Source organism: Peromyscus californicus, unplaced genomic scaffold, assembly GCF_007827085.1.
Source record: "Peromyscus californicus insignis strain IS unplaced genomic scaffold, ASM782708v3 Scaffold_4__1_contigs__length_199733344, whole genome shotgun sequence".
NCBI classification, from domain to species: Eukaryota; Metazoa; Chordata; class Mammalia; order Rodentia; family Cricetidae; genus Peromyscus; species Peromyscus californicus.
The window spans coordinates 15,111,495-15,136,358 of NW_026294562.1; the positions used below are offsets into that span (position 1 = coordinate 15,111,495).

At 42.0% G+C, this 24,864-nt stretch overlaps 1 protein-coding gene across 3 annotated transcripts; it reads left to right on the forward strand.

Moving 5' to 3' along the window:
- The first annotated feature begins 5,207 nt into the window (after positions 1-5,207).
- On the forward strand, positions 5,208-22,895 carry Pcgf6 (polycomb group ring finger 6). Of its 3 annotated transcripts, none has more exons than XR_008223198.1 (11): positions 5,208-5,658; positions 6,600-6,699; positions 6,790-6,886; positions 8,115-8,170; positions 8,268-8,327; positions 10,185-10,293; positions 13,800-13,827; positions 14,477-14,494; positions 16,382-16,491; positions 20,589-20,675; positions 21,816-21,842. XR_008223198.1 is itself a non-coding variant. In XM_052763109.1 (11 exons), exons 1-11 carry the CDS (start codon positions 5,299-5,301, stop codon positions 21,870-21,872), a joined length of 1,071 nt encoding a protein of 356 aa, XP_052619069.1. In that variant the 5' UTR covers positions 5,209-5,298; the 3' UTR covers positions 21,873-22,895. The 3 variants fall into 3 exon arrangements, 2 of the variants coding, with proteins under 2 accessions (XP_052619069.1, XP_052619070.1); XM_052763109.1 differs by having other exon boundaries at positions 5,209-5,658; positions 16,382-16,480; positions 21,816-22,895; XM_052763110.1 differs by lacking the exon at positions 14,477-14,494 and having other exon boundaries at positions 5,209-5,658; positions 16,382-16,480; positions 21,816-22,895.
- Positions 22,896-24,864: the final 1,969 nt, after the last annotated feature.

Genomic DNA, 24,864 nt, shown 5'->3' on the forward strand with positions numbered 1-24,864 from the left:
CCTGGGAGCAGGAGCTGAAAGCCCATGGAGGTGTGTATGTGTCCCTTATTGGCTTGCTCCTCATGGCTTGCTCAGTCTACTTTCGTATACAACTCAGGACCACCTGCCCAGGAGTGGCACTGTGTGTAGGTTAGCCCTCCTACATCAGTCATTAACCAAGCCCCCCCAGACTTGCCTGCGGGCCAGTCTAACCAAGGCATTTTTTCAGTTGAAGTTGCCTCTTTGGAGATGATCCTGGCTTGTGTCAAGTTGACAAAAAAAAATTCTCCCCAGGATACCTCTTTGGAGTGTGCTCTGCTCTGCAGTAAACTGCCTTATCCTATACTAAAAACATAGCTGATACACTAACAAATTACAGTCCATATTACAAGAAGTATATGGAGCTAATCAGGTGGAACACCTGTAATTCTGGCACTTGGGAGGCAGAGGCAGGAGGATTGCTGCAAGTTTGAGCCTAGCCTGGTCTATAGAGAGAGTTCCAGCCAACCGGGGCTATGCAGTGAGACCCTGACTCAAGAAACAACCAAATGGGGACCAATGAGATGGATCAGGAAGTAAAGACTTGTTGAGAAACTCGACATCCTGAGTTTAGTCCCCAGGACTCACGCAGTGGGGACACGGACACACAGATACAACACATAAGGAAAGCAAGTATAATAGAAATAAAATATAAGCTGGGCAGTGGTGATGCATGCCTTTAATCCCAGCACTTGGGAGGCAGAGGCAAGTGGATCTCTGTGAGTTGAAGGCCAGCCTGGGCTACAGAGCGAGATCCAGGACAGGCACCAAAGCTACACAGAGAAACTGTCTCGAAAAACAAAAAAGAAATAAAATATACTGTTATATTTATATAGCAATAAAACTACAGAATTGGCTCTCTGAGACAGATACTAGAGTTTTTTCATGTATGCTTTTACATGAAATCAGATTTATCAATATTTTATTGCATCCGGATCTGGAATCACTGGTAGGATGCCTTTAAAGTGTGGTTAAGGAGAAATTCACCCATGTTTCCCTCTACAGCCTAGTTTCTTTTTTCTTTAGTTCATGAATCAGTTTAGATTGAGTCTTGTATATGGTATGAGGTGTGCATCTCAATGTCTTTTGCAAAAGCTTTTCAGGGTTTGGGGATGTGGCTCAGTGGTAGAGTACTTGCTTAGCATTTACAAGGCCCTGTGCTCAATTTCCAGTACTGCCAGAAAAAAAAAAAAAATCCAATCAGAAGTATTTAAGGGGTGTCAAGATGGCTCAGCAGGTAAAAGTGTTGCTGATTGGTCAATAAATAAATCACTGATTGGCCATTGGCTAGGCAGGAAGTGTAGGCGGGACAAGGAGGAGAATAAAGCTGGGAAGTGGAAGGCTGAGTCAGAGAGACACTGCCATCCTCCACGATGAGAAACAGCATGTGAAGATGCCGGTAAGCCACGAGCCATGTGGCAAGGTATAGATTAATGGAAATGGATTAATTTAAGCTGTAAGAACAGTTAGCAAGAAGCCTGCCACGGCCATACAGTTTGTAAGCAATATAAGTCTCTGTGTTTACTTGGTCGGGTCTGAGAGGCTGTGGGACTGGCGGGTGAGAGAGATTTGTCCTGACTGTGGGCCAGGCAGGAAAACTCTAGCTACAAAGTGCTTGCCACTAGAAGATGATCTGACTCTGATCCTCGGAACCCTCCTGAAGGTGGAGAAGAAGAGACCTAACTATAAAGTTGTCCTCTCCACACTCTGTGGTAAATGTAACCCCCAACACACACATATATCATACACACATGCACACACACACACACACACACACAATAATAATGCTAATAATAATAAAGTTGAAAAAAGTATTCCAGAAGTCCCACAGCTTCTAAAAGCCTAGTAACCCTCTGAAAATACACATAAGATTCAGTAGCAGGTGAGGGCCAGCTGTGGTAAGCGCTGGGGAGGCAGAGACAAATGAATCTGTGAGTTTGAGGCCAGCCTGGTCTACATAGTGAATTCCCAGCCAGCCAAGGCTGAATAGCAAGTACATGTCTCAAAAAAAAAAAAGAAAAGAAAAGAAACAAACAAACAAAAAAAACCAATGGCTATCTTGCTATATAGCCAGTCACAACTGTGTCTCAAAAGTCAGTCCTCCAACCATGAAGCCAGATGCAGGCACGTCATAAATCCTGTTGTTTGTACAAAGTGATGTGACAACCTGGCACATCACGGTCCATTGCCCCAGGTACACACACCCAAACCATCAATCATTGACAGAAAATAAATACCCAGATGACCACAGCTCCAGGGCTGGACCAAGCGCCAGTCATAGTTCTAGATTTCCTCGAAGATAGAAAAAAATAAGTAACTTTGTCTGCTTTTCTAACTTTTCTCACTAGATGACTAACCATTTTTCCTCAGTGTTGCTGTGAAAAAGTCTGTATGTACCTCAGTAATTTGAGATGCCACTCTTACCGCTACTCCGAGGTCCCATATGCACTCTCATTTCTTTCTGGATTTTCTCTCCTGTTTCTGGATATGTTTGATGATGCCAGGGAGAAATGTTCAATGATTAATAGAGGATGTCCATCACTATAGTTTTTCCTTATGGTGTTTATCAGTATCCTTCAACACATACAAGATCTACATTTTATTTTTCCAATCTATGTTTTCTTTTTGACATTTTAGAGACAGGAATGGCAAGGCAGTTCATGTCTGTGATTCCAGCACTTGAGAAGCTGAGCAAGAGGGTCACTGTGGTTCAGTGCTACATAGTGAGTTCCAGGTCAACATGGGCTGCAGAGGCCGGATGTGGTGACATGCACCTTTAACCCCAGCATTCAAAGGCAGCCAGGTCTCTGAGTTTGAGGCTAGCCTGATCTACAGAGTGAGTTCTAGGATAGCCAGAGCCAGCAGAGAAACACTACCTCGAAAAAAACAAAAACACAAACAAACAAAAGCAAACAAACAAAAACCAGGGCTAGTGAGGTGGCTCAGAAGGTACAGGTGTTGCTGCCAAGCCTGATAACCCGAGTTCTCCATCCCTGGGACCCACACTTGAACGAGAGCAGCAGCTCCATCATGCCGTCCTCCACCTTTGTGCATGTGCACCTGTGCACATACACACAGACACAATAAAGAAATGCCACGAAAACTGAAAAGAAAAGGCTTCTTTGAATTATCTTGGCACCCTTGTCAAGGGTTCTCATGACTTAAATTGAGACTTCTCAGTTTTATTCCAATTGATCTATATGGCAACTTTTAAATTTTGTTTGCTTTTTGCTTTTTTTTTTTAAGGAAGAAAGGATTTACTTTGACTCATGGCTTCAAAAGATTCCTATAGTTTATGGTGAAGCATCTCTGTGGTATCAGGAGTGTGTAACCTAACTTGTCATGTGCCAGGAAGCAGAGAACTCAAACCAGAACCAAAAGTGAATATCTTTCAAACCTGCCTTCAGTTACCAACCCACTAGCTAGGCCACACAACCCAAGGGTTTGTAACTCCTAACACAGGACCACCAATTGGGGACCAAGTATTCAAACACAAACTTGCAGAGGGACCTTACATATTCCAACAATAACATTCTGCCTCTAGGTTCTTGGCTATCTCATATGAAAAGTGTGTTTAGTCCAACTTTAGGAAGCCTCCAAATCTTTTTAAAATTATATTTTATTTATTTTGTATATTTAGGCGTATTTTCCCTGCATATATGTATGTGCACCATGTGCATGCCTGGTGCCCAGGGAGGACAGAAGAAGGCATCAGATCCTCTGGAACTAGAGTTGCAGATGGTTGTGAGCAGCCATGTGGGTGCTAGGCCAAAGCAGGGTCCTCTGCAAGAGTAGCAAAGTGCTTTTAACCACTGAGCCATCTCTCCAGCCCAAGATGCTTCCATGTCTTAATAGTCCCAATCGTGCTCCAAAGTCCAAGGACAGTGGTACACACACTTCTTGAGACAGTCACCTTTTCCCCACCTTTTGAGACAGGGTTGTTGAAATACTGCCCAGGTGGCTCTCAAATTCCTAGACTCTAATATTCTGCCTATCCCAGCCTCCTGAATGCTGCAATTAATAAACATGTCATCATAGTTGGCTTCTGTGGCTATTCTTATCAAAGCTGTCCTCTAACTTTTTCTCATTTTTCAGAATTTTTTTTTGACTAATCTGGGTCAGTTTTTTTTTTTTTTTTTTTTTTTTTTTGTGCTAGAGACGGGGTAGGCAAGCACTCTACCTTTGAACTATTATCTTCGTTCCAGCCATTTTATTTTTCATATTGATCCACTGCCTTTAACTGGATTTGGTATGGTTCTTACAAACTTCTACAATGGGGACTGGAGAAATGGCTTGGTGGTTAAGAGCACTGGCTATTCTTCCAGAGGATCCGGGTTCAATCCCCAGCACCCACATGGCAGCTCACAACTGTCTGGAACTCCAGTTCCAGGGGATCATGGCATCCTCACATAAGCATAATGCAAGCAAAACACAAATGCACATAAACTAAAAATATATAAATAAATAAAAAATGCCAGCTGGGCCGTGGTGGCGCACACCTTTAATCCCAGCACTCGGGAGGCAGAGCCAGGTGGATCTCTGTGAGTTCGAGGCCAGCCCCGTCTACAGAGCGAGATCCAGGACAGGCACCAAAAGTACACAGAGAAAAAAACTTCTACAATGGATTTTTGTTTTTACTATTATTATTTATTTTATTTTTGTGGTGTTGGAACACATGAGCCTTGGACACAAGTGGAAGTCCCAGAACAACTTTCGGGAGTCGGTTCTCTCCTTCTACCACATGAATACTGGGTATTGAACTCAGGTCATTATGCTTGGCGGCAAATTCCTTTACCTGCTGAGCCATCTTAACTTTTGTTTTGTTTTGTGTTTTGTTTGAGACAAAGTCTCACTAAGTAGACTTAGCTTGGATAGATGCCATTAGCCATGGAAGGAAAAACGTAATTAGTACTCAAAATGAAATCATCTTTCCTAATTCAACACCACAAGGCATCTAGAGTTCAATTCTCTATGAATAAGCTGATGTGAGTAAAATACTGAAACTGTATCATTTTAGTCTTTTTGAAAAGTGCAAGGCAAGCCTCAGACCAGAAAAATTGGGTGAGCTTCCTTTAAGGCGCGGCCCGCAAGCCCCGCCCCCACCTGAGCAGCTCCACCTCACCTAGGCAAGTCTCTAGGTAAACCACATTTCCCAGAGGCCACTGCAGAGTTCCTGCGCCTGCGCAGTGAAAGGAAAGGGGGGGGGTTGCTTGTGCTCTCCTCGCGCGCTAGCTGTCCGTCTCGCCTCGCGTTCTCCTCGCCTGGTTTCTGACCCTCGCCATGGAGGAAGCTGAGACGGACGCCACGGAAAACTCTCGCGCCTCCGAGGCCAAGCGAGCCTCTGCCATGCCGCCCCCGCCGCCTCCCATCTCTCCGCCCGCCCTCACCCCGGCGCCCGCGGCCGGTGAGGAGGGCCCGGCGTCCCTGCCCGAGGCGGGCGCTCCCGGCTGCTCCCGCTCTCGACCCCCGGAGCTGGTGCCCGAGCGCAGCCTGGGCCGCTTGAGAGGCCGCTTCGAGGACTACGACGAGGAGTTGGAAGAAGAGGAGGAGATGGAGGAGGAAGAGGAGGAGGAGGAAGAGATGAGCCACTTCTCGCTGCGGCTGGAGTCGGGGCGGCCGGAGTCCGAGGACGAGGAGGAGGTATCAACGACCCTTCCCGACCTGGCTGCGCCTGAGCGGCCTCTGGGAGCGAGCAGACCTGCCGTTGTCGCTGGAGCGAGCGGCACTCGTGTCGACCTCCATCCCCGCCCACCCAGGCGTGGCCTCGCTCCAGCTTGATTTATTTTGCAAAGTCCCCACAGATCTCTTAGGGCACGCTGGGTCCGGCTGCTTCATTCTGTAAAGAAGTCTGCGTGAGGCAGAGGGGTTAGACGTCTAGGGCACCGTGAGCCCATCCGGCTCGAGTCTACTAGTCGGACCGGGAGGTAGTCATTTTCTGCAGGGTGTTGAGAGGGAGATAAAACCTTCACTAATAGTGGAGAGGGTTTGGGTTTTTGTTCCGTGGTGGTGTAATTTGCCCATTTTTGTAGCTAATGTGTAAAGAAAGGCATCTCGGGGATGGGGTGTAGCTCAGTTGGTAGTGTTTCCCTGGCCTGCAGGAGGCTCTGAGTTGGATTCTCAGCACCGCTCACACTGCTCGACGCCTGTAATATCATTGTTCCCAGCATTCGGGAGGTGGAGGCTGCAAGTTCAGGGTCGTCCTTGGTAATGTGGGGAGTCCGGGCTGGGCTAGGGACTTTTTGTAAAACAACAAAAGAACAGATGCCCTTCCCTATCGGTGTATAAAATATATGCCAGATAATTGGGATCTCTGAGAAACAGTGTTTTATTGAGTATTTTGAAGGTGCAATTAAATTACATTGCTTATAATGAATAATGTTGAGATTATGGCTTAAATTGTTTTGAAATGAGGCCTTGTAGTGTTGCTTTGGCCTGGACTTGAACTCCTGGGCTCAAATGTGCCCCTGTCTCAGCTAACTTGAGTAAGGGGGAATATAACACAAGATTACCTCACCCAGCTGGTTTATGGATTTGAGAAGGCAAAGGCTTGAATTCTAAAACTGTTTCCATTGCATTTACAGCGCCTGATTAACCTTGCAGAACTGACCCCATACATCATGTGTTCCATTTGCAAAGGTTACTTAATAGATGCAACTACCATTACAGAATGTCTTCATACCTGTAAGCATATAGTTCACATTTCTGAAAAGTATTTTTAAAATTTGAAATGTCTTTAAAGCATCCTAAATTAAACATTTTCTCTTCCAATAGTTTGTAAAAGCTGCATTGTAAGACATTTTTACTATAGCAACAGATGCCCAAAATGCAACATAGTTGTCCACCAGACGCAGCCTCTTTATAACATAAGGTAAGAATATATGCATTTAAAATGTATTCACCTTTAAAATAATTATTTTAAGTATTTTTTCTGAAATCTTGACATTGTGTGGTTGGGAATAAATTCTTGGAACTCTGTCAAAATTAGAAGAAAGGGAACTGCATAAGCAATGTGTGTAGAGCACTTACTGTGTACCAGGCACTGTGATATCTGCTCGAGATTATATGGCAGTTAGTAAAGGAAAGGGGAAGAAATGAAACCAGGTGCAGGGATTTTGGATATTTTAACCTAATCCTTCAAGTTAGGGTGGAGATGCTCTCAGCCTGTCATTTCAACTCGGCAGCATTTAGATGGTTCTTTGAGAATTCCTGAAACAATTAGCCTTAGTAGTAAAACTTCAGATCCTTATAGCATATTAACTGAGTTTTTGTTTCAATGTGTTTCCTTGGAGAAGAAGGGAGAGTTCGAGACAGGGTTTCTCTGTAGCTATGGCCTGGAACTCACTCTGTAGACCAGGCTGGCTTCAAACTCAAATCCTCCTGCCTCTGCCGCCTCCCACATGTAAAGGAGTATATGCCACTGCTCCTGGCTTCAGTAACTTTTTTTTTATGTGTACTTGGAGCCCTCAGAGGTCAGAAGAGAGCATTGGATCTCCTGGAACTGGAATTACAGATGGTTATGAGCTGCCATGTGGGTTCTGGGAATAGAGCCTGGGTCCTCTGGAAGAGCAGCCTGTGTTCTTAACCATTTCTCCAGATGAGATGGTATACAACAGTTAAAATGGAGTCTCTGATAAAGGGCGAGTGGTGGTGATGCTGAGGGGTGATTCTTACAGAGGACCCGGGTTGAATTCCTAGTACCCACAGACACACATGCAAAACACCAATACACATAAAATAAACAATTAAAAAAAATTAGTCTCCGTCCTCAAGCTCATATTCTTACTGAGTGCACAAGACCAAGGAACAGATCTATTGAATACTTACAATTACATACACTTCCTAAGTTTTCTGAGATGAGGTATATTTTAGGCACTGTGAGTACTACCTCACTCTGAATCAAGATCCTCTAGCCAGGCGTGGTGGTACACACCTTTAATCCCAGCACAGAAAAACTTTGTCTTGAAAAACCAAAAAATTAAATAAATAATTTTTTTTTTTTAAAGATGTCTGCTCCTGAGGGAAAATAGCAAATTGACTTTGTACCCAAATTTGTTTTTCTAAATGCTGAGATATTCTCTATCCTTTCTTTTTTTTAGGTTGGACCGACAATTACAAGACATAGTATACAAATTAGTGATCAATCTAGAGGAAAGTAAGTTTCTGTTATTACATAGTTATGAATCCCAAAGTCTTTAACTCTGCTAGTTACATTTGACATGTAATTTAGTCTGTGTTTTATCATTTTTTAGGAGAAAAAAAACAGATGCATGATTTCTATAAAGAAAGAGGTCTAGAAGTACCTAAACCTGGTAAGTTTGGATGTGTATTGTAATGTAGTCATAGACTGAAGAGTTAAACTGTGTCCTTGGTGTGCTGTCCTTTCTGTTACTTGATACAACAGACCTGGGAGAAGAGGTTTAATTCAGCTCACAGTTCTAGGCTACATCACATCATTGCAGGGAAATGCAGCCAGAACTGGGAGCTGTTAGTCACAACGTGCTCACACTCGAGCAGAGAGATTAATGCATGCACACAGGCCTGCTGCTCAGCTCACTTTCTTATATACAGTCCAAGACTCAAACCCAGGGGATACACTGCCCACTTTTAGGTTGGGTCTTCTCAGATAGATTAACATAATTAAAAAATTCCTCACAGGTGTGCTCAAAGGCCAACCTGATACAGTTCCTCATTAAGACTCGTCCCAGGTGATTTTAGATTGTATCAAGTGAAAATTAATACTAACCATCACAGGTACTTTTTGGAAATATCTAGTTACATCATCAAAGAGAAGTATATTGAAGGTAATGCTGCAGTATAACCTAACTTAACAGTCTGTAAGGATTAAGAGGATTGGGTGTAGTGGTGCATGCCTGTAATCTCAGCACTCAGGAACTTGAGTCAGGAGGATTGCTATGAGTTTAAGGCCAGCCTGGGCAACATGATGAGACACTTTTTGTTTTTTTGAGACAGGATTCCTGTATGTAGCCCTGGCTGTCCTAGAACTCACTCTGTAGACCAGGCTGGCCTCAAACTCATAGAGATCCACCTGCCTCTGCCTCCCAAGTGCTGGGATTAAAGGTGTGCACTACCACCTCTACCACCGATGAGACACTTTTTAAAAAATAATAATAAATCAAAAAGTGTGGGGGGGATCACAAACAGACTCAGGAGCTAGATTTTGTGGGTTTGTTCCTAGAACTGCCACTTTTTTTTTTTTTTTTTTTTTTTTTTTTTTTGGTTTTTCGAGACAGGGTTTCTCTGTGTAGCTTTGCGCCTTTCCTGGGACTCACTTGGTAGTCCAGGCTGGCCTCGAACTCACAGAGATCCGCCTGGCTCTGCCTCCCGAGTGCTGGGATTAAAGGCGTGCGCCACCACCGCCCGGCTAGAACTGCCACTTTATTAGGTTAGGTGACTTTAGGAAATAATATCAGTAACAAACATCTATAAAATAAGGATGAATATGATACTTCATTAAACACGTTGATTAATACCAGCACTTTAAACAACGATGGGCACATAGTAACTTTTGTGATGTTAGTAACAATATGGAAGTCAGGTAAATTTGGGCTTAAATCCTGATTCTTCTGTTACTTGGTGACCTTAGACAAATTGTTACAGTTTTTTTAAGTGTAGATGTAGTTCATTATAAGGATTAAATGAGAGTGCATGTAATGTACATGATATTGGTAGCTACCTATAAGTGTTGTTCCTGTTTAATGAACTCTCTGTGGCCCTGATAAATCTATCACATGTCTGCATTCCATGGTGGAATGGTCCCTGAGCTTACAGCTAATTCTATTGTTTTTCTTTTCTTCTTACTTTTTTTACAATTATATTTATTTAGAGAAAGAATGTGCATGTATAAGTATGTGTGCAAGTGTGTATATGTATGTACACACGTGTCAGCACCTCACCATATGAGTCTTAGGGATCAGACCCAGAGGCTTGGCAACAAGCACCTTTACCAGCTGAGCCATTTTTCCCACCTTAAAATCATTGATTTTTGACAGATTAACTGATGTTATTAAGGAAAAGGAAATTTGATAAGGGCTTTATAATAGTTTAGTCAACATGGTGTAATACCTATGTGATTCATCCTTTAAAAGTCTCAATTTGTTAAAATTTTAATGTTACATCAGCTTCTTTGTTTTTTCTGTCTCAAATAGCTGTTCCACAGCCAGTCCCTTCAAGCAAAGGAAAAACTAAGAAAGTCCTAGAGTCAGTGTTCCGTATTCCACCTGAACTTGATATGTCTTTATTACTTGAGTTCATTGGGTGAGTAACCTAAACAATCTACTGTTGGCTTATTTTCGGCATTTTGAGGCAAGGTTTTATATTGTAGCCTAGACTAGCTTTGAATTCAAGACAGTCCTCTTGTCTCATCCTCTGCTGTTTGGTTTGCAGTTTGTAAACCACTATGCTTGACTTGTGAATTACATTTGCGGGCTGAAGAGGTGGCTCGGTGGTTAAGGGCATTTGCTGTTCTTGCTGAGGACAGGTCCCAACATGTCACATGGCTTACAGCTGTCTGTAACTCCAGTTTGAAAGGATCTGTGTTGTTTTTAACAAAATCTCAAATTGTTCGATTTTACCAATAAAGACTTGGGGTAAAAGCCTGCTCGCTCAGAGAGGCAGAGAAAGAACCCAGCTGACCTTCCTCCTCCGCTGTCATCCCAGAAGCCTCTGTCTTCTCCTATGCCATCTCAAACTCAGTGTCCCTCTCTTCTCTTTCTCTCTGTCCGTCCTCCTGACTCCCTCTTACTCTGTGTGGGTTTTTTCTTATTAATCCTATGTTCACTTCCTGTCAACTGGTTGCTGGCTCTGCCTCTTTGACCTATGGTTGACTTTATTTAGTCCTGTTTACAGTATTCAAGCAGAAAGGTCTTGGATTAAAGATATGTAATAGAACTGAGCCACACCACAACTACAAACAAGTTTTTCCAGTAAATAACACAATCTCCGGGTTCATGGTGTCATCAAATATCCTGTAACATATTTGACACCCTCGTCTGGCCTTCTCAGGCTCCTGTAGGCATGTGGTGTACATGTATACACTCAGGACACACACATTAAATAAATCTCTTATTTTTAGATTTATGTATATGAATGTTTTGCTTGCATGTATGTTATATACGTGTACCATGTAAATGCCTGGGTATCCAGGGAGATCAGAGAAAGGTGTTGGATCTCTTAGAACTAGAGTGTGAGCTGCTATGTGGGTGCTGGGAACCAAACCCAGGACCTCTGCAAGAGCAGCAAGTACTTTAACTGCTGAGATCTCCAATCCCAAATGATTCTTTACTTTAAAGAAAGAAAATTGGCATTTAACTTTAATGTAGTCAGTTTTCTTCGTGATACTGTTTCCTTATTTAGCCCATAATTTCCTGAATTTTTGTTGTTGTTTTGATACAGGGTTTCTCTATTGTAACCCTGGCTATCCTGGAACTCACTCTGTAGACCAGCCTGACCTAATCCTCCTGCCTCTGCCTGGAATTGTTTTTGTAGATAGCTGACCTTAAATTCTAGATCCTCATGACTGAGGGCTTCCCAAGTACTGAGACTACAAGCCTGTGCTACCAGGCCTCACTTAAAAAAAAAAACAAACCCAAATTAAATCCCACCACTTATGAAATAATGAATTATGGAATATTTAAGGCTCAGAAAAATGTTTAAAAAGTAACACAGTAACTGTAGCACAAATCTTAAATGGTCTTATTAATAAGAACAAACCTGGAGCCAGGTATTGGGATGAACGTTGGAAGATCAGAGAAGCAGAACAAGCCACAGCTACTTCACCTTGCCAATTCCTCAGCTGATCCTGTTTCCTCAGACTAGAAGCCTCTGAGTCCTCATCCAGAATGAATCTCAGCTGAACTGTTGCTCAAAAGCCTAAAAGCTTAACCAGCTCTAGTTCTGGTCCTCACGCCTTATATACCTTTCTGCTTTCTGCCATCACTTCCTGGGATTAAAGGCATGAGTAACTATGCCTGGCTGTTTCCAGTGTGGCCTTGAACTCACAGAGATCCAGACAGATTTCTGCCTCTAGAATGCTAGGATTAAAGGCGTGTGTGCCACCATTTTCTGGCCTCTATATCTAGTTCTGTCCTCTGACCCCAGGTAAGTTTATTAGGGTGCACAATATTTTGGGGAACACAGTATCCCCACAAGTAACCACTAGTATCCTTATCTCATAGTAGCACACAAGATCTCAGCATGAAGGAGGATCACTGCATTCAAGGCTGCCTGAACTGTATAGCAAGACTTTGTCTGCTTTTATTCCCCATCCCCGCAAAAGGAAAATCTGACCAAAACCATTACTAATAGGTCAAAACCAAGCAAGAAACAAAACTATTATTTTGTTTATAGTCAAGAAGCTTTGACCATATATATGACTGCTTGTTCCTTCCTTTATAACGACTCTCTGAAGAACAGTTATCATTCATTCCTTTGCAGTTTTTCATGTGGTTACTGAAGTTATTGATAGTTAATTGCAAGGCACATCTGGGATGGACACAAGAAAGCTTTTTGGTTTTGTTTTTTAATTAGACTGGGCAAGATGGCACTTGCCTTTAATCCCAGCACTTGGGAGGCAGAGGCAGGTGGATCTCTGAGTTACATACAGGCCATCTAGGGCTACATAGTGAGACTCTCTCATAAAATACTGCCCCTTCAGGAAATGAAGTTTAGAAAGTTTAAAATACTGTATTAAACTGCCGTTTTACCACTAGGTGGCAGAATTCACAATTATATTTCTTCCTAAAGATTTAGGTAACCATGTTTTAAAAGTAAAATAAGGGCCGGGCGGTGGTGGCGCACGCCTTTAATCCCAGCACTTGGGAGGCAGAGGCAGGTGGATCTTTGTGAGTTCGAGGCCAGCCTGGTCTAGAGAGCGAGATCCAGGAAAGGCGCAAAGCTGCACAGAGAAACCCTGTCTCGAAAAACCTGAAAAAAAAAAAAAAAAAAAAAAGTAAAATAAGGCCGTGTGTAGTAACGTGCATGACTTTGATCATAGCTCTTGTGAGGCAGAGGCAGGCAGATCTCTGTGAGTTTGAGGCCAGCCTGGTCTACATCTCATGTCTTCGACAGCCGGACTATCCAGAGACTATGCCCCTCAAAATATTAAGAGTGAGTGTGTGTGTGTGTGTGTGTGTGTGTGTGTGTGTGTGTGTGTGTGTGTGTGTTGGGGGGGTGCGTGCGTGCGTGTGTGCTCTGGGTGTGGTAGCACACAGCTATAAAACCCCAGTGTTCAGGAGGTGGAAGCAGGAGAGTCAGGAATTCAAAATCAACCTCAACTACATAATGAGTTCTAGGCCAGCTTGAGCTCCATGAGCTCCTGTCTCAAACATAATTTAAACAATGAGATCAGTGAGATGGCTCAGCAGGGAAAGTCACTTGTTGAGCCTGTCCATCTGAGTTAGAGCCCAAGAACTCTTAGGATGGAAGGAGAGAACTGACTGCTGCAAATTGTCTTCTGATCTCCACATGGGCATCACTGTAAATACAGAGATGAAAAAAAGTCTTTTAGCTGGTCATACCTTTAGTCCTAGCAGGAGGTAGAGGCAGGTGAATCTTTGAGTTTGATGCCAGCCTGGTCTACAGAGTGAGTTCCAGGACAGCCAGGGCTACCCTGTCTTAAACAAACAAACAAAAACACCAAAAAGTTTTTTTTCAAGTTGAATGAATTGCTGCCTATGAAATGTTTATATTGTTAAGTTTCTTTTGTTTTATGATTAAGCAAGTAATTTGAAGTATTAAATATTAACTTTTCCTTTATTTTTCAGTGCTAATGAAGACACAGGACATTTTAAGGTATTTCATTTTTTGTTTACTTTATAAGAGGATGCTATAGATATAAATTCTGAATCAGACTAGCAACCAAGTAGAGATTATCTTCAATTAAAATATAAATGTTTGATAAGTAAGTTATTGAAATTCAACAGTAATGCTATATTAGTTTCTCAGAGTAAGAGACATCAAGCAGGGATTTGTTACTGATTCAGAATGTAATATAAGGAAAATGAGTAAATAATTTACAAAACCAAATGCCATGTTGATTGGTAATTCATTATTTTTTTAGGTTTTTGAGACAGGTCTTATGTAGCCCATGCTGGCCTTGAATTTGTTATGCAGCCAAAGATGGCTTTGAACTCCTAATTATCCTGCCTCTACCTTCCAAGTGCTAGAATTACAAACATACCACCAGGCCCAACTTTAAGGTGGTGAGTTTAAAACATTCTAAGAGTCAGGTGTGGTCTAAGTTGTTTTCCTACCACTCTGGAGGCTGCAGCAGAGGGTCCAAAATTTGAAGCCAGCCTGGGCTATTGCAGTAAGACTGAAAACAGACAGACAGAAATCCAAAGTGCTTTGTGTAGTTGGTGCTTAGAGTTTAACATGAATTTAAATTTTTATATTTAACATTTTTGGCTGAAGTTAACCTGCCTTAACTTGTCACTTCAAGCATTCACTGAGATTTGAGGTAAGAATAAACTACTTTGTATCATACTACTTTGTCAGTTGTTGAGATACATAGCAAGCTGGAGACACCTAGAAATCTGTAATGTATCTCCGTGATTTAGACTCTGTTAATTTATTAAGAAATGGCAGGGTTGTTTTGTTTGTTTCTGGCACCTATATACTAGAGTTTTAAGGCAAAACCCATGGCTGTATGAGTCCCAACACACAAGGCTCAGATACCCATCCCATTGTGACATTTGAAGAAATGAGTAGTTTGGACTAGGTATATAGTTCCAGTTGATACAGTACTTACTTGCCTAGTACGCATGAAGCCCGGGGTTAAGTCCCCAGCACTCCATAAACTGAGTGTGGTGCCTATACTTGTGATCCCAGCACTTGTGAGATACATACCAAGTTCAAGGCAACCCTGGATAGCATGATATCCTGTCTGGAAAAAAAAAAAAGTATTGATGAAAAGCATTAGAAAGTTTAATCAGTATTGCCACATTAGGAAAAGGAATAGATAAAGAGGTTCGGTGACTCATTTGTCTTCAGATCACTGGCTTAGCTCTTTGTGTTGGTGGTTTTGTGTTTTTGAGACAAGTTCTCATTCCGTAGCCCAGGTTAACCTGGAACTCATGTAGCCCATTCTGGCCTTGAATTCATGGCAGTCTGCTTGCCTCGGTCTCTTCAGTGCCAGGCTTATGTGTGGGAGTCATCGTGCCTGGCAACTTTAGGTGTAAATAGAAGAATTGAGACAAGAGGCAACAAGTATATACAATTAAGTTCTGATCAAATTATGGTCTGATAGGTCGTTATCTTAGTTCTGGCTCTTGAAGCTGGTTCAGAGAAGTTCTTATTGTTTGAGGGGACAGTTCAGTTCCCTTGAGATGATTGTTCCTGGCTAAAGATGTTCTCACAACAGGGTGATCTGTCTGTGAGGCTCGGCTGTACCTAGAATATAAGGTGACTGCCCTTTTACTGGAGATTTTCAGATGCCTTTGAGGAATCTGGAATATGATATTGTAAAAGATTACAGCAGGGGGCAGGAAAGATGGCTCAGCAGTTAAGAGTCTGTACTGCTCTTGCAGAGGAGCTAAGTGTGGTTCCCAACACCCACATTGAGTGGTTCACAACTGCCTGTAACTCCAGCCACCTGTGTCTAGAGATTCTCATTTTACATTTTAAAAAGAAACTTTTTTTTTTTGAGATAGGCCTGTAGCTTAGGTTGTCCTTAGCTCATGGCAGTTTTCCTGCCTCAGCTTCTAGAGTACTGGGATTACAGGTGTGAGCCACCATGCCTTACTTTAAAAAAAAAAAAAAAAAAAAAATGTTTTCTCAGTATGTTATCCAGGCTGTGTCATTCTTAGCCTCAAGTAAACCCCCTGCCTCTGCTCTCCAGTAGCTGGAACTCCAGCGTGTACTACTTTGCTGTGAGGTTAATACTCAAGTGATCCTCTTGTGTCATCTTCTCCCAAGTAGTTGGAGGCACTGCAATGCCTGGATTGTTGTTTTGTCTTATGTATGTATGTATGTATGTATGTATGTATGTATGTATGTATGTTTGCACCAGGATGCCAACCATAGCTCAGGCTGATCTTGAACTTACAATCCTCCTGCTTCTACCTCTCAAGTGTTAGGATTTCAAGCATGTAGCATTGTACCTGACTTCTTTGTTTTACATGCACTTTTAAAGTAAACCAGTAAGCTTTTCTATTAAAAATGTTGTTGGCATATTTAAAAGATTTGCAGAATTTCTATTTTTTTCTTCAACTACAAATTGACTCAAATTTATAGCAGTTTTTCTTTTAATAGCCTACTGAATCTTTGCTTTAAAATTTGTTTTAAAGTTTGTAATTTTATGTATATATATATTCAATAATCTGAAAAGTCTCACCTGTTTTTGTAGCCATTGGAAAAGAAGTTTGTGCGTGTTTCAGGAGAAGCAACTATTGGGCATGTAGAGAAATTTCTTAGAAGAAAAATGGGTCTTGATCCAGCTTGTCAGGTACAGTACATGTATGTAAAAGGAAAGGTGAGGTTGTAAGACTACCTTTGACATATTGAAGAATTTTCTCTAGAATCATGTAGTGGCTTTTTTACGATGTAGATACTATGACTGTTAATGGAATGTTGATAAATTGTGATTCCGACCTCCAAAATTACATCTGATTTACCCTCTGAATTAGTCATAGTTCTCCAGAGAAACAAAACTGATAGAATGAATATATGTATTAAATATGTATAAAATATATATATATATTATATACACACACATATATGTGTGTATGTGTATATACATATTAAAGAGAGATTTGTTAGAATGGTTTACAGGCTGTGGTCCAACTAGTCCAACAATGGCTGTCTCCTGATGCAAAAGTCAAGAATCTGGTAGTTGCTCAGTCCATGAGGCTAAGACAGCTGATCCTCAGTCTGTACTAATACCAGTGAAGGAATGTCTCAGCAAGAGGATAGATGAACTTGCCAGTGAGATAGGCTGCCACCAGAAGGTGTAGCCCAGATACCTCAAATGATCCATTTAAGAAAATTCTTTACACTGGTCGGTGGTGGTGCATGCCTTTAATACCAGCACTCAGGAGGTAGAAGCAGGCAGATCTCTGAGTTCAAGGTCAGCTTGGCCTGCAAATTGAATCTCAGGACAGCCAGAACTGTTATGCAGAGACCCTGTCTGGAAAGACAAAACAAAGAAAACTCTTCACAGGTATGCCCAGCTGCTTGGGTGTTAGTTGATTCCAAATGTGGTCAGATTGACAGCAAAGATTAGCCATCACACTCTCCACTTCTTATTGCCATTGATGACCATCTCTTGATTTTAGGAAAAACTACAGATGGAGCAAATACTGCTAGATTTCTGGGGCCTCAATTCCAGCTCTTTTGCAAGTGGTAATAGAACAAGAGTTTACTTAGTTTCTGCTTGAGTTTCCCTGTTAGACTTGCAAGAAACTCAAGCACCTAGAAAACTGAAATACTTGATATAGACCCTATTAGCTTCTTTTTTTTTTTTTTTTGGTTTTTCGAGACAGGGTTTCTCTGTGTAGCTTTGCACCTTTCCTGGAACTCACTTGGTAGTCCAGGCTGGCCTCGAACTCACAGAGATCCGCCTGGCTCTGCCTCCCGAGTGCTGGGATTAAAGGCGTGCGCCACCACCGCCCGGCCCTATTAGCTTCTTAAGGATTGAAAAGTACCACCCACTTATATAGTATTTTTTTTGTTATAAGTTAGAAAACACCAAACTTTGCATGTTATTAAAAATTAAAGTGGGCCGGGCGGTGGTGGCGCACGCCTTTAATCCCAGCACTCGGGAGGCAGAGCCAGGTGGATCTCTGTGAGTTCGAGGCCAGCCTGGGCTACCAAGCGAGTCCCAGGAAAGGCGCAAAGCTACACAGAGAAACCCTGTCTCAAAAAACGGAAAAAAAAAACAAAACAAAAAAAAAAAATTAAAGTGTCCCAAAATTCTAGTTATGGGTTAACTGAAAATTACCTTTGCTTTTTCATTCATCAAATTTAACTATCATGCGTAGTTTGATAGAATATTTGTATCTAAATATGCTGCATATTGTTGACTGAATCATCTATGTGTTAAAGCAATGACTGAAATTAGTACTAATATTGGTATCTATTGGTGGGTATGTATGCCTGCCTTCCTGCCTATCTATCTGTCTGTCTGTCTGTCTATCTATCTATCTATCTATCTATCTATCTATCTATCTATCTCCCCAGACCATCACTGAGACTGTTTTGTATAACAAAATCAACTTACAACTATTATACACCATGGTGACTTGATCAGATACTATAACTAGGAAATGTATCCAGAGGGGCAGGTTCTAAGATATCTGTTGCTCCTTCTGTGACTAAATTTTGATCAGAGTTCAATTCCTATTTATTTATTTAATTTTTGTTGTTTTGGGACGAGGTCTCCTGTAGCTCAAGCTGTTCATTCTCAAACTGCTAATGGAGCCAAGGCTGGGTTGAGTTTCAGCTCCTCCTGCCTCTACCTTCTCTAAGTGCTAGAATTGTGGGTATGCACTGCCATGCTTGCCCCAACTCCTATGTATGAAAAAATAAAATACAGTTCCCATCTCCAAAGCTCACGGTTGGCTTTAAAGGCTTCCCTCTGTTTATTTTTAATTTTACTGTTTTACTGTGTGTATGAGAGGTCAGGGGGAACCTTTGAGACTTGGTTCCCTACCTCCACTGTGGGTTCTAGGGATCAAACTTAGGTTGTCGGGCTTGCTTGCTCAGCAAACACTTTTATCTACTGAGTCATTTACCCAGCCTATTTATTTATTTGTGGTTTTTGGAGACAGGGTTTCTCTATAGCCCTGGCTGTTCTGGGACTCATTTTGTAGATCAGGCTGAGATCTGCCTGCCTTTGCCTCCCGAGTGCTGGGATTAAAAAGATGCACCACCATGCCCAGCTTCTTGACCAATATTTTAGATATATTTTTTTCTTTAAGAGTATTTTGCTTGTATGTATGTATGTGTACTGTGTGCATGCTTGGTGCTCTCAAAGGCCAAAAAAGGGCATCGGATCCCTGAGAATTGGAGTTACGAGTTACAGACTGTTGTGAACTTCCTTGTGGATGCTGGGAATTAAACCCCAGTTCTCTATAACAGTAGCAAGTGCTCTTAGCCACTGAGCCATCTCTCTGGACCCCCAATTTATTATTATTATTGATAAACATCTATGTATTTGTGCAACATGTACAGGAATGTTTTGAATTTTGTACACTGTGAAATGACTAAATTGAACTAACATAGCATCTTTTCACATTCTTTTATTTATTTTTCCTATTTTGGGGTGTATGTTTGAGACAGGGTTTCTCTATGTAACAGCTCTGACTGTCTTGGAACTCACTCTATAGACCAGGCTGACCTCAAACTCAGAGATCTATTTGCCTCTGCCTCCCAAGTGTTGGGATTAAAGACCTGCAACACCATACCCAGCAAAAAAAAAATTTTTGACCATTTTAATTTTATGTATATGGATGTTCTTGCCCCCATGTTTATCTGTGAACCACATTTGTACAGTGCCTACAGAGGCCAGAAGAAGGTGTTGGATCCCTTGGAGTCTTATTTAGGGTTTCTATTGCTGTGAAGAGACACCATAACCATGGCAACTGATATAAGGAAAACATTTATTTGGGGTGACTCGCTTACAGTTTCAGAGGTTCAGGCCATTATCATCATGGTGGGGGAGCATGGCGACATGCAGGCAGATATGGCACTGTCAAAGTAGCTGAGAGTCCTACATCTTGCAGGCAACAGGAAATGGTCTGAAAGTCACACTGAGGGAAGCTTGAGCCAAAGAGTCCTCAAAGCCACCCCTACAGTGATACACTTTCTCCCACAAGGCTACACCTACTTCAACAAGGCCACACCTCCTAATAGTGCCACTCCCTTTGGGGGCTATTTCATTTCAAACCACAGAGTCCAAGTTACAGATTGTTGGTGAGCGTCAGTGTGGGTGCTGGGTATCAAACATTGGTCCTCTGGAAGAGCAGCCAATCCTCTTGACCGCTGGGCCAGTCTACTATGTTTTTTTAAAGATAGTGAGACACTTAAATTATCTACTCTCTTGGTAGGGCTCAGTACCTATTGAGCTGTAAAATGTGGGTTTGGGACAGAGAGATGGCTTAGCAAGTAAAGACACTTGGATTGCAAGTCTGGTCACCTGAATTCAATCCCTGGAACTAATATAATGGCAGAAGGAGAAAACTTACTCTATATAGTAGTCCTTTGACCTCCACACACTTGCTGTGGCACACAGGTTCATACACAAATCTCTTTTTTTTGTTTCTTTATTTGTTTTTTTGTTTTGTTTTCCGAGACAGGGTTTCTCTGTAGTTTTGGTGCCTGTCCTGGATCTTGCTCTGTAGACCAGGCTGGCCTTGAACTTGCAGAGATCCACCTGGCCCTGCTTCCCAAGTTCTGGGTTTAAAGGCATGGGCCACCACCGCCCGGCCAACACTCTGATTTTTTAAAAAGTCTACTATAAAATAGTTAAATATAATCTTGAAGTAGTCATGCTAATCTCCCCTCATGTGTTTTGAAGCAGGAAAGTGGTCTGATAGCCCATTGTTTTTCTGTAGGTAGACATCATCTGCGGTGATCACTTATTGGAACGGTACCAAACTCTGCGGGAAATCCGACGTGCAATAGGTGATTCAGCAATGCAGGTAGGCCTTGGACTTTATCAGGCCTATGCCGAACAGATTTACTATTTAATGAATGATGAAGTTCTATGTTGGTAGAGCTGAAAGCATGGCTCAGGGATTAAGAGTACTGCCTGCTCTTACAGAGGACTTTGGGCTACTTATTAAGGCTCTGTGTTAAACAAAACCAAAGATCATAAACAAAAACCTTTGAATTTTAATTGAGTGTGGCAAGAAGCTATTGGGGAGTTCTGAGCAAAATGAAAGTGACAATATGATTTATTATTCAAGAGTGCTAGTGGAGACAGCTGAAATTGCTTTATAACAGCCATGTTTGCTGGCTGTGGTGGTGCACACATACCATCACTTGGTAGGTGAAAGCAGGAGGATCAGGAGTCTAATGGTGGTCCTTGGCTACAAAGCTAGTTTGAGGCCTGCTGAGCTCTTTGAGACACTCAGGTGTGATAATAGGTGGTGTGAGCTGCCATGTGGGTGCTGGGAGCCCAACCTGACTCCTCTACAAGAGCAGTAAACACTCTTAACTGCAAAGCCATCTCTCCAGGCACCAAGAACCTCTCCTTAAAACAACGCCTTACCTCCCTTAGAGTTGTTTGGGGTGGGTCACCTGAGCTGCTCTGGAGGCTGGGGCAAAGGAATTGTTTCAGCCCAGAAATTCTTGGCCAAGCTGGGCAACACAGTGACACCCATTTTAAAAAGGGACCAGGAGTCTGGAGAGGTGACTCAGCAGTTAGGAGCATATACTGCTCCTGTAGAGTTTGGTTCCCAGCACCCATGTCAGGCAGCTCACAGCTTCCTGCCAACTCCAGCTCCAGGAGATTGGACACACCTTTTCTTCTTAGTCTTAAGAAAAAGGGAGATGGGAGGCATGGTGGTGCAGGCCTGTATTCCTAGCAATTATTCAGAGAATAAGGTTGGCCTGGGTCATATAACAAGACTCTATCTCCAAAAAAAAGATACATCAGTAGTGAGTTTTTGGTGATGCCAGTAAATAAGCAGTTATATTTATCTTGTACTCTTTTTTTTTTTAAACATTAAAGAATTTCTCGTTACTGTTAGATTATGAAAAATAAGCCTGTTTTGGTTTGCTCATATTGTACGTAACTAGTTTTCAAAGAACTGAATAGTCCCTTTTCCCCTTTTCAGGATGGTCTGCTTGTTCTTCATTACGGTCTTGTGGTTTCTCCTCTGAAAATAACTTGAAGACACAGGGTATGTGAGAAAGGAAACACAGTAAGGAGGCTTGCTTCTGCAGGTCTGCATTGCACCAAAGAATCTCAAGAAACATGTAGCCACCACTACTTCATGCTGTTAAGAGCTAGCTTCTGTTTTCCTCACCAGAACCCTAGCATTGTGTGTACAACTTGAAACAATAGAATGTATTTGCTACACTAGAGACTATGTAAAAAGCACTCAAAACTCAGGGGAAAAAAACTGAAAACACTGAATTTTAAAATTCCTCGGGATTCCAAATACTAGGAAGTTGCTGGTTGCTTCCCATCTTTGAGGTAGGTTGATCGTCTGGCAGCTAGGATTCTCCAGGCTGCATGGGCTGGGTGGGCATCCTTGCAGAACAGCTCTGCTTTGAATTCAAAGCCAGTCCATTAAACTGCAGGGTGCACTCAGCACTAAAACTACTGGTCATTTATATGATCCTGTCCTATTCTAAACTTTAAAAACGTGATCCTACTAAAGCAATGTTATTTAGCTCTGAGACAGTGGAGAGACTTTCCTGTTAGATATGGCTCTTAACACCCCTTATTACAAGGTGCTTCTTTGTGATGTTTTATTTGCATATATCAGTGCCACTGGGACAGGTGTCACAGTGTTCTGACTGTTGATTATGTCACTTGTAATGGCACTGCTTCTAAAGGTAGCAGACAATTTCAGGTGAATTACCAGAAGTTTACAGAGTCCTTATTGTTTCCTCAGTCACTCAGCTTAACTGGTTCTGTGTTTAATGTTTGTTTTCTCACCACTGGGATAAAAAATGAGGGTCTTTGAGAACCTTGCTTTCACGAAGACTTAATTTTAAACATTATTTTGCCTAAAATTAGCATCCTGATGCTTTCTAAGAGAAATATTTTATAGACTCTTATTTCACAGCAAAATTTCCAATCTGTACAGAAACTTACAAAATTAGACTTACATTGGCAATTGTTTTGTAAAGAGTTTATGAATTGTGCATAAATCTCTTCTGATTTAATAAAAATTTATTTTAGCCAATTTTGAAGTGTGTTGACATTTTTTTCTTCATTTTTTGTTGTGTATGTGTGCGCGCGCATGTGCCGTAGTATTGTGGGAGGAAAGCAAAAAAATCATTTCTCTCCATCCACTGTGGGGTCTGGGGTTCAAACTCAGGTAGTCAAGGCTTGATGGCAACACCTTTTACCCACTGAGCCATCTCAGTAACCCTTCACTGGATTTTAAAAAACAAAACACAACACTTCAAAAGAAGGAGTGTCTGAATTAAAGTTAAACTGCCATAAATAGGTATTGAATCAGCATCTTTACACTCGATGCTGCTGTGTTATGCTAAGCTACTGTGACAATAGACAACTATAGAATTCATTGCCACTTCAGCTGACGCCAGCATCTATTTAGGGATTACCAAGGCCATCCTCAGGTTCGGGGAGTCACTGGCAGGTCTTGCAGGGCTTAGAAAGCTTTTTTTTATTCATAGAGTTATCAACCTCAGAGGATGCAAATTAAATCAGCAAGGGGAATAGGCACGTCTCCTGGAGTTAAGGAAAACCAGTCCCAAGTTTCTGGTTGACTTATTCCAGCTGTCGTGCAGGCACTGTTTCCTTCTCAGAAGTGAGTGTGATGTTTTGTCAACAAGTTCACTGTAGTAGTCATAGTTTTACTGGGAGTCAAGTAGGCACTAGTGCATTTGTGATTTTGGTGATTAGCTACTCATACCCTAGAACCTGGCCACGAGCAAGTTACATAGTTAGCATAAACTTCATGCCATGGCCCCAAATCTCAGGTGTACACAGGTAATCAAAGCCTGATGAATTAACCCTTTATTGTGTAATATCACATTCTAGAAATCCAGGTTTGTGGGCCAGAGAGATGGCTCAGTGGATAATGTAACCTGCTGCTAAGTCTGATGACTTGAGTTCAATAACTCAGTGGTAGGAGAGAGCCAGCACCCACAAATAGTTCTGACCTCCACATGTTTGCTACGGGGTGCTCCCATACATATATACATAGATAATAATAAAAAATTTTGATCTGGGTGTGGGGGTTTAGGTCAGAAGTCACTCAGGTGGTCCTCTGGAATTGTCTTTTTTTTTTTTTTAAAGATTAGGGTCTCTCATCTGTTACCTGGGACTCATTGATTTGGACAGGCTGGCTGGCCAGCAGCCCCCAGAGATCCTCCTGTCTCTCCCTACTGAGCATATACTACCATGTCTAGGTCTTTATGTGGGTGCTGGGGATGGAACTCAGATTCTCATGCTTATATGGCAAGCACCTGCTGACTCATCTCCCTAACCCCTGAGATCCTGATACTAAAGTAGAGATAGAAGCCAGCCAGCACTGGAGACAGGATCTCTGTGAGTTCGGGGCCAGCCTGGTCTACATAGCAACTTCCAGGACAGCCAGGGGCTACATAGACCTTTTCTCAAAAACAAAACAAAACCCCAAAATGACACAAAATGCCCCAAAAGTATGTGTGTACTTCTGTATGCAGGTGCATGCTCTTGTGCATGCATGGCAGCCAGAAGAGGGTGAAGTTACAAGCATTTGCTAGAAGTTTGGATTGTTAAGAGTGCTGGAATCCAAAAACGCTGGTGTTCAAGATGGCACAGCGAGCATCTTTACCCACTGCGCCATCTCACCAGCCCTCCACTATTGGTTTTGAGCCAGGATTAGACGTCAGCTCAGGATACATGATACCCTGTCTCAAAGAAGAAGGAGAAGGTTCTCAGTTTTTATCTTTTTTTTTGTCTTTTTTTTTTATTTTGCAATACAATTCAGTTCTACATATCAGTAGTTTTTATCTTTATGTAATGGTGTACAAATGAATGTGATTGTTGGCTTCTCTTCAAAACTAGACTGGAGAAATCTGAATTAATTTCCTACAGAGATTTAATGGTCTTTCCATAAATGAAATGCCATATTGATCTCCTGAAAGTCTGCCAAGCACTTACATAAATGGCAGTCCTACCTCTTTTTTTTTTTATGAGAA